The sequence below is a fragment of the Moschus berezovskii genome, chromosome 15 (genome assembly GCF_049115385.1).
Source record: "Moschus berezovskii isolate FMDL1 chromosome 15, NW_MosBer_1.0, whole genome shotgun sequence".
NCBI classification, from domain to species: domain Eukaryota; kingdom Metazoa; phylum Chordata; class Mammalia; order Artiodactyla; family Moschidae; genus Moschus; species Moschus berezovskii.
The window spans coordinates 58,239,560-58,252,794 of record NC_142474.1 but is presented as its reverse complement, the minus strand read 5'-3'; the positions used below and the strand labels follow the sequence as shown (position 1 = coordinate 58,252,794).

At 45.2% G+C, this 13,235-nt stretch overlaps 1 protein-coding gene across 1 annotated transcript in view; it reads left to right on the top strand.

Moving 5' to 3' along the window:
• Positions 1 to 9,838, top strand: part of MYO3A (myosin IIIA) — a 177,660-nt gene extending 167,822 nt beyond the window's left edge. Inside the window, exons 32-34 of the mRNA XM_055428556.2 lie at positions 2,980 to 3,020; positions 4,576 to 4,719; positions 9,690 to 9,838. Coding sequence (XP_055284531.2) covers positions 2,980 to 3,020; positions 4,576 to 4,719; positions 9,690 to 9,807 — 303 coding nt within the window. The 3' untranslated portion in view covers positions 9,808 to 9,838. The remainder of the gene's footprint in view (positions 1 to 2,979; positions 3,021 to 4,575; positions 4,720 to 9,689) is intronic.
• The last annotated feature ends 3,397 nt before the right edge of the window (positions 9,839 to 13,235 follow it).

Here is a 13,235-nt window from a genome sequence, read left to right as displayed (position 1 = left end):
TGTGGTCATTCCAGCTGCCTTCATACCAACACCAGCTCTCTTCTGTGATGGGATTCTCTTAACCTCCTACATCTGGGAAATGTTGCTGTTGTCCTGTCCAAAATAAGAGTAAGCTGAGGTTGAGAATTGTGGCTTTGAGGACAGAATGTTAGCTGAATACTTCTGTCTGTTGTCACGGGGTGTGGTGTCTGCTCTAACATCCAGAAATTGTGCGGCCATCAGCAAAATGACTCAGGGCCAACAGCTTCCTCAAAAAGTGAGTGATGGACACAGTCCCATCACAAGTCCCTTCTGGTCCCATTATTTTTCTGGCGTCTTCAGGTGGTTTGATCAATCCCAGGTCCCTTTTTATTAATGTCTGCATTTTGGCTACTGTCTTAATCCTTGTAAAGACCTCTGAATACATAATACATTCATGTATTTCCAAAAGGAAAGTGAGAGTGTGTCCATCATGTTGTAATGGAGGTGAATTTTTTCAAGTTTTATCATAAAGCAAATTTCTTTATATGTCACAAGGGAAGAAGAAGGTGTAAAATGCAGTGACGGAGGAAGGGTTTCTTCAGAGTCTGCTGAACTCAGACCTCTGTTCTTTCAAAGGCTTCCTCAGAATACATCCTTACCAGTTCTCATTCTTAAGTCATCTCTATTTTCTTGTCTTTCTTCTTTACTCTGGTTTGGCAAGAACCCGCCACAGGACATTTGGTTCTTTATTTGCATTTTAAATTTCAGGTTTGCAATTTGTCATATCAAAACTTTTAATTGAGGACTTCCCTGTGGTCCAGTAGTTAACACGCCATACTTCTAACGCAGGGAGCATGGGTTCAATCTGTGGTCAGGGAACTAAGATCCTGTGGGTCATGCAGTATGGCCAAAATATAAGTAATAAATAAAAATTAAAATATACTTTAAAAAGCCTAATTCAAGACATCGTTGGTCTTAGCAATTCAAACATGCCTCATTTGATTGTGCTTCACAGGTAGTGTTTTTTTTTGGTTTTTTGTTTCACAAGTTGAAGTTTTGTGGAAACCATTCAGAAAGTATATTGGCACCATTTCCCCAACACAGTTTGCTCACTTCCTGTCTCTGTGTCCCATTTTGGTAATTTTTGAAATATTTCAGACCCTCTACCAGCGTTTTAATGACATTTTTTAGCAATAAAGTATGTTTAAAATTTTTAATTAAGGTATGCATTTTTTAGGTATAATGCTATTATGCACTTTATAATAGACTATAGTGTAGTATAAACTGGGCTTCCCTGGTGGTGCTAGTGGTAAAGAACCCTCCTGCCAATGCAAGAGAGATGTGAATTCGATCCCTGGGTCGAGAAGCTCCCTTGGAATGGGGGATGGCAACCCACTCCAGTATCACGCCTGGAGAATCCCTGTGAACAGAGGAGCCTGGAAGACTACAGTTCATAGGGTCGCTCAGAGTTGGGCACGACTGAAGCAACTTAGCACTCCTGCACATAGTGTAAACTGGCCATACCACACAGCATGTGGGATCTTAGTTCCCCAACCAGGGATCTAACTCACACCTCTCTTGCATTGCAAGTGCAGAGTCTTAACCACTGTACTGCCAGGGAAGTCCCAGGTAAATGTAACTTTTATGCCCCAGGAAACCAAAAAAAAAAAAATTGTGTTACATGCTTTATTGTGATACTCGCTTTATTGCAGTGGCCTGGAACCAAATTTGCAATATCTCTGAGATGAGTATGTAAGTGCCCTTAATATAAAGCCCCCAGTGATAAAATGCATATTAAATCCTCTTCTAGGTCTTTCAGTATCCTTCTTCATGATGAAGAATGCCATCACATACATCCCTAATTTTAGCCCTAGGGCTTAGGAACCTAAGAGACAATTAAATGTGAAGCTCTGTCTTAAAGTTCATCTTTCTCTCTATTTGTTATTTACAGCTCCTATTTTATTCCTTTGACTACATAATTGCTTCTGTTATAAGCCATTTTAAATAAATTTGGGAAAAATATACCACAGAATTACATTTCATAGGAGTATTCTAGCACAGATGAGAGCAAAAAAAAAAGTGCAGACAATATTTCTTCCTTTAAGAATTCAGTAAGTGAGCACCAACTTGTCCATAGCATCTCCCAGACTGAAATACTGATCCAGAAGAAAATGTTGTCCTTGCCAGGGCAGAGCAGTATTTGATTCTTGGCTGTAGAAAGAGGATCTCTGTTACTCAGCATAATTCAGCATCTCTTCAGATTACAGAAAATTATTATAGAGAACAAGAGAGACATTTTTTCAGGACCCCTCAGATTAAAGCAGGAACAACCACAGCAAACACCACCCTGGTCCCAGGGGATCATTAGCTGAACTGCTGGGGGCCATTGTACCTCTTCTGGTATGTCATTGTAAGCACCTCCTAGCCTCGGGCTCTGGGTCAGGAATGTGAAGTTAACAGGAAATGTTAAGGAGGACAGGAATGTCTTTGGTGTCCTGCACCTTACATTATTTCCAGAATGATCCACTCCCAGACTTGATGCAGGTAAGCATTCACTTCTACTTCATCCACTGGCTACAATACCAACCATTAAGAAGAAAGCAAACTATGAACTTTTTGACTCATCTAACGTTTTAGGGTATTAAAATGATAAACGATGAGAAAAAAGTGATTCAGTGTATCTATAAAGATAACTTGGGAAAACCCTTCATATTGACAAACCATTATTATTAATAATTTCCATTTTTATTATCTTGCATTTTTAAGGTGTCAGTCAACTTGATGCTTGCATTAGTGTTGCCACAATTATTATATCTTCAGCTTGTTTGCAGTATTTGTTTCCTTAGTCTAAAATGACATATATACGCTTTTCAACATGTACATATAAAAGTTCAAATATATTGAGCTAGAACCCAATGAAATATAATTTTATATGTTAATACTATAGTAATATATCCATTAATTATATTAAGATCATAATATTATATAGGTTCTTTTTAATTGTTCTATTCCCTTTAGAAATCAATCCAAGAAGAAAAACGAAGACCAAGGAAAGATAGGTAATTATTATTTTTAAATTTTAATAACTCATCAACCCAAAATGTAAATCTGTATGTTCAAATTATGTTTAAAGGCCACCTATTTTATATGCATAGATTTGGAAAGTGGTGTGCTGTCAATAAATTTTAAATATGGAGTTTATATGTAACCTATAAGATCTTGCCTATTGGAAATATATATTTAGCTAAACCCAGAGCAGTAGGTGGCTCAGTGGTAAAGAATCCATCTGCCAATGCAAGAGGCACAGATTTGATTCCTGGGTTGGGAAAGACCCCCCTGGAGAAGGGAATGGCAACCCACTCCAGTATTCTTGCCTGGGAAATCCCATGGACAGAGGAGCCTGGCGGACTACAGTCCATGGGGTCACAAAGACTCAGACACAACTTAGGGACTAAGCACAAGCAGAAACGCAGTGCATGGTATGTATACTGAGAACTCAGACAGTTTCGAATAAATTGTACCATCCAATACAGAATTGTCCTTTCTTGTCCCATTAATATGGTTTTGATTGAGCTATTTGAACATGCTCATATTCATGAGCTTTCTTTCCCCAAACTCCTTTGTACTTCTTTGTTCTTCAACACGAGCTAAATCTTACATTTTATTGTGTAATGGTTATGGATTTGTCAGGAAGATGAAGTTTCTGACACCTGCCTGTGTGGCCCATTTCAATTCAAACTATTTCCCTTTCCCTGTAACATTTCATTCAGTCCACAGTTTTAATATCATCCCACTATTTCAATCAACTAATTTCCAGAAAGTGCTCAAAACAATTGAGAGTTCTTCTGAGAAGCATGAGTGGACAGAGTTCCCTATTTATGAATTGGTGACATTCTGAAAATGTGTTTACAAATTGGTTATCTTAACTTGAAAAGAGCTTTTCCCCAAAGGATGTAACACCTGGTAGTTTTCCAGACCTTTCGCTCTTGACCTCGGATGAAGTCCCATCAGATTACAGAGCACCACAGGAACTGGAAGCATAGCTTGAGTAGATCCACGAATAAAAATGGTTGAGGACACACCCTTGCATGTGTGTCATGGGCAGGAATTAAAATCTAGTACAGAAATTAATCCCCCAAAGACCGGGGGACAGGGAAGGACAGGGGTTGCCTGTGAAGGAAGTGAGGTAAGATCATGACGCCCTGTGTGCATCTATGGGCTGATGGATAAATTTGGGAAATGGTTGTGCTGGGACATAAAGGTCAGCTTTCCTCATAGTGGCCCAAGGGTCAGTTGTGAACTGTGGCCAAATGAGTATTTATAATCACGAACTATCTAGTAGCTGCTAGTTTTGTGCCAAGTTGGATGTGGTAGAAGTTGGAAAAGCATTTCCAGCAGCTAAATACTCTCTTAAATGTAAGAGGTGAGTGGTTTTTCTTTTTAACTTATGGTATGTACTATTTTTTGCACATCGCAAGACTTCTCTCATTCCTATTAGCATGCGTGTGTGACTTGATTACTGTAAATATTAATACTTTAAATGAAGAAACTGAGTATCTTATAAGTTTCGGTCAGTAGACAGCCTGATTCTGTGGTGTGTTTGGTCATTTGCAGTCAGGGGAAATTATTAGATCTGGAGGATTTCTATTATAAGGAGCTTTTGCCCAGTCATCCTGGACCAAAGGACCACAACCCTAGTTTAAGAGAACGAAGACAACAGCAAGAACTCCAGAACCAATGTTTCAAAGCTGATGAAAGGTAATAAATATATGTTAAAAGTACAGCATTTTGAATGTTATACTCACCATTCCATTTCTAGAGCACTTTCATTTATGTATGGACTAATCAGGCTACAGTCCATCCAGTCACAAAGAGTTGAATATGACTGAAGTGATTAAGCTTGCTAGCTTAACGACAAAGTGTTCTTACTGAATATTTCATCTTGTGATTGATATGTTGTTTAAAAGTAAAATCAAGGATTATGGTAGGTAATCAGATATCCCAGTTTTTCTAGCACAATCTCAGTGTTTACTTGTTCTCTTGGTGTAATCATCAATAGAATCTCCTTTTAAAATACCTTGGTTTCGATGGTAAATGAGATGGTCACACTAACTGCAAGCAATACCTGTCTTCAGTAGTAGCCACAACCTGTGTTTAAGCTCTAACCAATGTGATTTTATTTACTTATTGGTTTCTCGATGATGCTATGTAATTTCTTGGAATCGATGATGTCAGACCAAAAAAAAAATATTTGGGAGAAAGTTTCATACAGAAATGTGTATTTTGGATATGATTTTCACTTTGCCACCAGCTTTGATATTTAACTTAAACCATTTGTAGCTTACTTAGAATTTGGGGAATCTTTTTTTCTTTCCCCAAAAATTCTTGGTAAAGTTTTGAAATTGAGGGCACATAATAAGGTGGACATGTGGTAGAAGAAAAACGGGAGCAACACCAGGCAATATAAAGCTGTTTTTCCAACATTCTAAGTGAACATCCTGTTGGCCCAGGGCACTCAGACACCTCACCCACCTCTTTGACAGTGTGACATGTAGTTAACAGAAGAGGCTTTAGAGTCTTAGATTTGGGTCCTGATTCTGCTACTTAGTTACTGAGTAACCTTGCTCCTGTTACTGGGCCTCTCTAAGCTTCGTTTCCACATCTGCAAAAGGATTTACTAATTGCTTCTCCCTGTTTTTGGAGAGATGAAATGATGAAGGAGAATGTGATTAATGCCAGACATGGTGCTGGGGAGTTGTTCCATAAATGGCCACCATCATTCTCTTTATTTGCTTGTCCAGAACCAACCTGAACTATGATTTCTGCTCCTTGTCTCCAAAAGAAGATGTATTCTTCCATCTCAGAGCCGAGAACTGTTAACAGGTTGGAGCTTAGAGATGCTCCGGTCCAACCACAGAGCTCTATACGGGAACACACCAAATGCCCAGGAGATTAAAGGATGTGCCCAAAGCCCCACAGTGTGTGCGTGAACTAAAATCCAAGAGCTTTCAATCCCGGCTTAGTTGGCTTCTCACTGACTTAGCTGCTTCCCACTTTGACAGGCCAGTCTGCTCCTCTCTGGTGTGTTCTCCCCTCCCCCAGCAGCAGAAAAACATCTGCTGTGAACCTGTTCTGTCCTGACATTTCGGTGGCATCTGAGGATGTGAAGTCAGAGTTCACCAGACTAGAAGCTGGAAGCCTGCATCAGTGGAGTGCTCAGTTGTGCTCTCATCTTATTGTCTTTGCTCTAATCTCATTTATTCTTCCCAGGAGCTGGGGTGGGCTGGGGGTGTGGGTGGGGGAGTTACTCTCGCAGTCCTTTTTTTATAGCTGAGGAGGCTAAGCCTGCAAAGTTTCGTACTGCATATAGTCACCTAGATAAGTAATGGAAGTAAAATTTGAGCACAGGCCTTTGTGCGTTTAGAGTTGATGACTGTAGGCACCCACACTGGGGCTAGAGGAAGGAGAGATGCAGTGAATGCAGGGGTGCATAAGATACAGATAGAAGATCCTTATGTCCATATCTGGGGAGCTGGGCGCTAGAGAGAAAGTATGCTGATTTAACCATGCTGACCGGCAACTCCAAGGTGGCATGTTTCTAAACTAAGGGAGATTAAAGGGATAAACCACCAAGTGCAGTAGATCAACCTTGATACGATCTTGGCTTTAAAATAAAAAACAAAACAGAAAAACAGCCCTAAAAGATCTTTGGGGACAGTTAGAGAAGCTTCAGGCCAAACTATCTGTTGGGATATTTCATATATCTTATATATCTTAAATTATTATTTTATAAACAAATATATTACATCTTTTATATGTTTATACTGTGTAGAAATATGTGTGTGTGTTAGTTCCTCAGTCATGTCCAATTCTTTGTGACCCCATGGACTGCAGCCCACCAGGCCACCCTGTCCATCGAATTCTCCAGGCAGTACTAGAGTGGGATGCCATTTCCTTCTCCAATATATAGCAATATATAGTGCATATTTAGACTTCCCTGGTGGCTCAGATGGTAAAGCGTCTGCCTGCAATGCAGTGTTTACTTGTGATAATTCCTGGGTCGGGAAGATCCCCTGGAGAAGGAAATGGCAACCCACTCCAGTACTCTTGCCTGGAAAATCCCACGAACACAGTCCACAGGGTTGCAAAGACTCGGACACGACTAAGCGACTTCACTTCAGTGCATATTTATATGTAAATATTATTACATTATTCTGATAATTTATTACATCTATTTATATATATTTTGAACATATACACCCCAAATATTAGCATTAGTACACCAGAAAGGTATGAGCAGGTCTGGGTATCAAGGTCAACAGCAATGAAGAGTTGAGTGTCTTGTGAATTTAAATGAATGGAAGCAGGTGGCAGGTAGCCAGTGATTAGCGAGATGCGGGTCTGTACTCCTGGCTAAGACCAAACCTTCTGTTTGTGCACTGAATCCTAGTCCTTCCGTGTTCACCAGAACATTGTCCTGCAACTGTCCCCTCTCTCTTCTACACCTTGAATGTCTGTTCCCTTTACGGAATCATTTCTGACAGTCTGTGAACATGATGTAATTGGATGCATCATAAAAAGCACCCTTGACTCAATCTGGAAGTCCACCTTGACTTTCCACAGCACCGGTATTCCTGGTCTTCATTACGGCAGAAGAGCAATAGATGAATGTGATCCTGCCTCCTCCAGGTCATCTCTCCCCATCCTTTCTTGGGCCACCGCACTCAGGTTTCCATTCCCATCACTCCATGGCGACTGTCCCTGCCAAGATCATCCTATCTGGAGATGATCCTCAGTCCTTATCTCACCCTATAAGTAGCACGTGATGTTCTTTCTTCAAACATTTTCTTCACTGTCTTCCAGGGACAGTAAGTACATCTCTTGGTTTGCCCACTCCCTTACTGGCTGCTCCTTCTCATTCCCCTTGGCTGATTTCTTTTCATTTGCCTGACCTCTCAACACTGGAGAGTCTCATCCTTTGTATTATCACCGTATACTCTCATGATCTTAAATATCATCTATTTACCTAAAACTCTCAAGCTGAGAATACCCTGAGATCAGGGCTTATATATCCAACTGCCTATTCAGTATCTCCTCTTGAATATCTAGTATCCCAAAATTGAAACCAAAATCTTTTAACTCCCCCTGCCCCCCAATATACTCCTTCAGCAGCCTTCCCCATCTAATTAAATGGCAACCTCATTTTTCTTGTTTTAGGTAAAAACCTTGGAGACATTCTTAATTCCTTTCTTTTACACCCCACATCCATCCAGTGGACTCTTCCAGATCGACCTACCAAAATGACCAAAATCTTACCAGTTCTCAGCTACTCATGCTTGCTTAGACTATTGCTCAGTCTTTTCACAGGCCTCTTGACTTCCACTGAATCCCTCCGCTACTGAGAGACCTCCAGTGTCTCTCTTGTTCAAGTCCCTGCCATGGTCTCAAAGCTCCACGTTGTCTGTCTCACTGTCCCCTCCTTCCTCCTGCTCTCATCCCTTGCTCTTCTCCCCCTTTTGCTCCACTCCAGCCATAATGGCCTCCTTGCTGTGCCATGAACACAATATACACACTGTCATCTTAGGACCATAATGGGGATCTCCTGTCATCCTGAAATGACTGCCCTTCCCTGCTAGATCTGCCTGGCTCCCTCCTCCCCTTCTTCGGGTCTCCCAGCAGATGTCACCTTAACAGAGAGTCCTTTCCTGATCACCCTCTATGAAATTGCTTACACTCACACACATATACCCTCACCCACCTGGCTCTTCTTTGTAGAAGGCTTCCCAGCCTCCAACTCTCACCACCTGGAGTACTGGAGCTGTCCATGGTCCTCTCTCCTTCTAGACTGTAAACCCTGGGAGAGTAGGGACTTGTGTACACCCATCACCTACACCGGTAGCTGATATTTAGTAGGTGCTCCGTGAATAAATGAATTGATGAATAATGCTGCATTTTAGGGAGATCCCTGCTTCCCCCAGGCAAACTGCAGAACCTAAAGGTAATTGTTGGCAGGGTTTCCCTGCATTGGCTTCAGGAAGGTGGCCCAACAGCCTCACTGAAGATGCTGAAACATTGGAAGAGCTAACAGAGTGATTGGTCCGATTTGGGGGAAGCATTTAGGTAGCTCAGCGGGTAAAGAATCTGCCTGCAATGCAGAAAACCCCGGTTTGATCCCTGGGTTGGGAAGATCCCATGGAGAAGGGAATGGCAACCCACTCCAGTATTTTTGTCTGAAGAATTCCATGGACAGAGGAGCCTGGGGGTGAGGGGGTGTGGGCTACAGTCCATGGGTCACAAAGAGTCGGACATGCCTGAGTGACTAATACACTTCCTTTAAAACAAAGAACTGAGGGTTTGCAAAATGACTGTCTATAGAGGTACCTTGAGTTTCCTGTTTAAGAAGAAGGTACTGAAGTATTTATTGGTTGTGAATTATTTCCAGCCAAACCAAGCTCACCTTTCTGAACTACACCTTCTGATATTTACTTAGCTGTCATTCAAACAACTAGGCTTCATCAGCTTCCACCAACCTATCTGCTCCTCACTCAGGAGTTCTGCAAAACTGCTGAGGAAATACCGCAAATCCGTTAGGTCACTGCCCTGCTGTTTTGAACGTGCGCTTCTTAAACGTGAGAGGTGTGGGAGAAGGACTCGCCTGACTCGGGGTGGGCGGGGAAGCCGCGCGCGCGGTGGCGTCGCTGACGCTCGGCCCCCGGTCTCGCTCGCAGGTGCTGGGCGGCGGAGGACGGCGTGGAGGAGGGGAATGGGCCCGCCGCCAACCCCTACGACTACAGGAGGCTCCTGCGCAAGACCTCCCAGCGCCGGCGTCTCGTTCAGCAGGTGTAGCCCCTCTGCTCTGCCCTCAGCGCCGTCGGGATGTGCCCGAGGCTGCGGGGCTTGCCGGGGCCAAAGCGGGGGACCCTCGGGCGCTGCGCCATCAGGCACGGGGGCGCGGCTCTGACCTTCGTAGGGGCTGCCCGCTGTGCTGGCCCCTCGAGTGCCCGGCCAGCCGCTGGCGCTCGGAGGGCAGAGAACTGAGCGCCCTCAGGCGCGGCGTCTCCGCGCTCCCGCGGCCTCCTCTCCCAGCAGCGCGCCGGGCTGGGCTGCCCCGGCCCCGGCCCCCGGTGTGTCCCTTTGTTCACTTCTGCGACACCGCCTGTGGACTCGCCTGCGCCTGAGCTCTCGCTGACCCCTTCTCTCTCCTTCTGAGTGATTTCAAAGATTCCGTCTTTCTTGGAAACGGCTTTGCCAGGCCGGCAAGATCCTCGCTGGGGGGTTGAGTCCGTGAGAAGCGAGCAAAGCCCCGGGGGTTGGGGGTGGGGCCGACTTTGAAGATGAACTTCATCCCAAACTCGCGCTTTCCCTTGCTTTGGTCTTTAAGGCTATCAAATAAAGGAAATGCCTTAGAAAGGACGTGGTCCACCGGATTCCCCTTAGGGCCCAGGCTCCTGCTGCCCGGCTGTGCAGGTGGCACGGCCCAGGGAGGGGAGGAGGTGCCTTCTGTCTTTCATCAACGAAAAGTTTCGCTCCCTACCCCCATCGCAAAGGAACACGCCGTCTAACTTAAAAAGCCCCCGTACATTAGACACAAACATGGGCTCTAGACAAGACTCCAAATCCTGCAACACACAGTGCCCACACGCACAGAGCCCCAACCCGTCACACTCACACACACACACGGATACACACACACACACACAAATACACACACACACACACAGAGTCTTCCCAACCAAGGTGGCTTCCTTGCAGAGGAGGAGATGGGTGGATGGCATCACCGACTCAATGGACATGAGTTTGAGCAAACTCCGGCAGATAGTGAAGGACAGAGAAGCCTGGGATGCTGCAGTCCATGGGGGTCGCAAAGAGTCAAACACTATTGAGCGAATGAACAACAATAAAAATTCTGGTCCCACCACTGAGCTGAGCGGTCCGATTTTGAAGGTTCTCCTAGTCTTCAGGTGTGGGGCTGTCTCTGGGCTCTGAGTTTTGGTGTATTTAAGATGGAAGGGGTGGTGGTGGGTAGGCAAGCCATTTGCCTTCCTCAGTTGACTGCATTCTGCATTTTATTTAAAAACTCAGGTTAAGCTCTTCTGTGGATGTGATGCCTTCCTAGTCTGTGCAGCCTAGAACAGGAGAGGGAAGAACTGTGCAGTGGTTTCCTGGACGACCGAGTTGGCTGGAAGGGTTCTGTCTCCTGCACCCATGGCCCTGGGCTGGGGTTCTTGGGGAAAGTATTCAAGGAGGGAGTGAGAGCACACACGTGCAGCTGGCTAACAGCATGTATTGCGGTGCTCTCCGATGGGTGGTAAGGTTCTCTCCAACCCAAGCAGTTGGCACCGAAAGGTCCCCAGTGATGATGCCAATAACCTCTTCCTTTTACAAAGGGCACCCTTTAGAGGGGAAGCCTCCCACTGAGGCAGGGCTGAGCTCCAAGGCCAAGTGCACTCACGCCCTGCTCCTTAGCCTGGGTTCCCACCTGGGCCTCCATGGGGGTTGGGACCCGGAAGGAGGATCCACCTTTGTGGTGTGGACCGCGGGGCTGTGGTCGGGGTACGGGCTGGGTCTGGTCCAGGCACTGGTCGGGGAGGAGATGGAGGGGCATCTCTACCCCAAGGTGTTCCGGCCCCCTCCGCCGCTACTCACCTGTCCACCCACCACCAGGAGGCCTTAGAGGGACAAAAACAGCTCTGCTTCTTTGTCAGTCCTCTTCAATCAAAGCTTCCAGAGTGGCCCCACAGACCAGAGCCCTGGCAGCCTGGCCCGTTGCTGGAGAGAGAGGCAATTGGGCCCCTCCCTAAAGTCCTCACCACCCCCCTTTTGAAGTGGGACTAGAACGGAGAGCAAACACGCGATGAAAGGATGCAATGTTTTTGTTTTCCTTGCTTTTGAATGCTTCATTTTCTCTGCTTTCCCTTCTCTCTTTCCGTCTCTTCTTCTTTGTCCTCTGACACTTAAGGGAGGACTTCAGGGAAAATTCATACCAGACAGTCTTCTTTGGCAGGCCTGCAAGGCAATCTCTGGGTAAACCACTGACAAGAAATAGGTCAACCAAGGAAACTGACCCTGGCCGGTGGCCCAAGGAGCGTGAGTCTCTTCCCTTATTCGAGGAAGGGCTTTCGAAAGCTCTTCCCCAGCACTGGCCCGCCTCCCCTCCCCATCCAGTGGCTGCCTGCTTTGTGAACTAATGACTGTAATTATTACCTCCCAGAGCTCTTTTGTTATCTCCAACCCAAGCCCAAACGAGGGGGGAGCGGGCTGTTTTTTGAAATGAAAGTCTTTATAAAGCAAATTGCCCGTCTAGGGAGGGTGGGCATTAAGGAAAGACAAATCAGATACTGTGTGCATCTGAAGTGGGTGTGTTAGATGAAACATGTAAATATCACCATTAGATTCAAAACACTCTGGAGTTTCTGATTTAATGCAGTTTATTTAAAGAGAAGAAGTTTAAGTCATTGCTTTAAAAAAAACTATTAAATTCAGTGTTGTGATTTCTACTTTTCTTGTATTTTAATCTGTTTCCTTCGAGGCTTTGTGTGCATGTGTTTTAAACATCTATTTTAAAGAATATTTTTGTTTTCGACCACTCATCCATAGTAGAAAAATTCTGCAACTCCAGCCTGCTGACTTGAAGTGAAACATGTGCAGGATTTGGAGTGGATTTAAGCAAAGAATGGGTCTCTTCTCCAGCTTCTCTCTTCTCTGAGGAGCAGGAGCTGCAGAGCCACCTGCCAGCAGCACCAACGGCCAACCCACGAAGTCTTTACAACCCTGGAGTTGGATCCAACCCTGGAGTGGATCCACTGGAGTATTGGAACTGCGAGCTTGGGAAAGAGGGTGGAATGCAGGCCTGTGTTCCTGTTAACCTAGTGGCCGCAACCTGGCGCAGGCTTCTCAGCACGGCAGGCTCTGAGCCGAGCCAAAGGCCAAGGGGCCAGCACCCTTCCCCACACCCACTCCCAGGCTCAGATCTGGCGGCCACGGTGCCGATCCTGTGGCTCCTCCAGGCTTGTGGGAAGAAGACAAAGCTTTGTGAAGAGAATTGGCCAGCCACCGCGTGCCTTGGGGCACAGGATTTGGGCTTGCACTAGGCCACCCCGGGTCCTGTGACATCCTTCCTAAGCCAGGGTCAAGGGATGGTAGACTGAGGATCCACTGGTCTCTGCTTTAACAGCAGTTTTAGTAACTTGGTTCAGCGATCAGAGAAAGAATTACCTTTGCACACAGTGGAGATGAAAAGCACCTGCCCCAGGGGAGCAGAACGCAGGGGAATG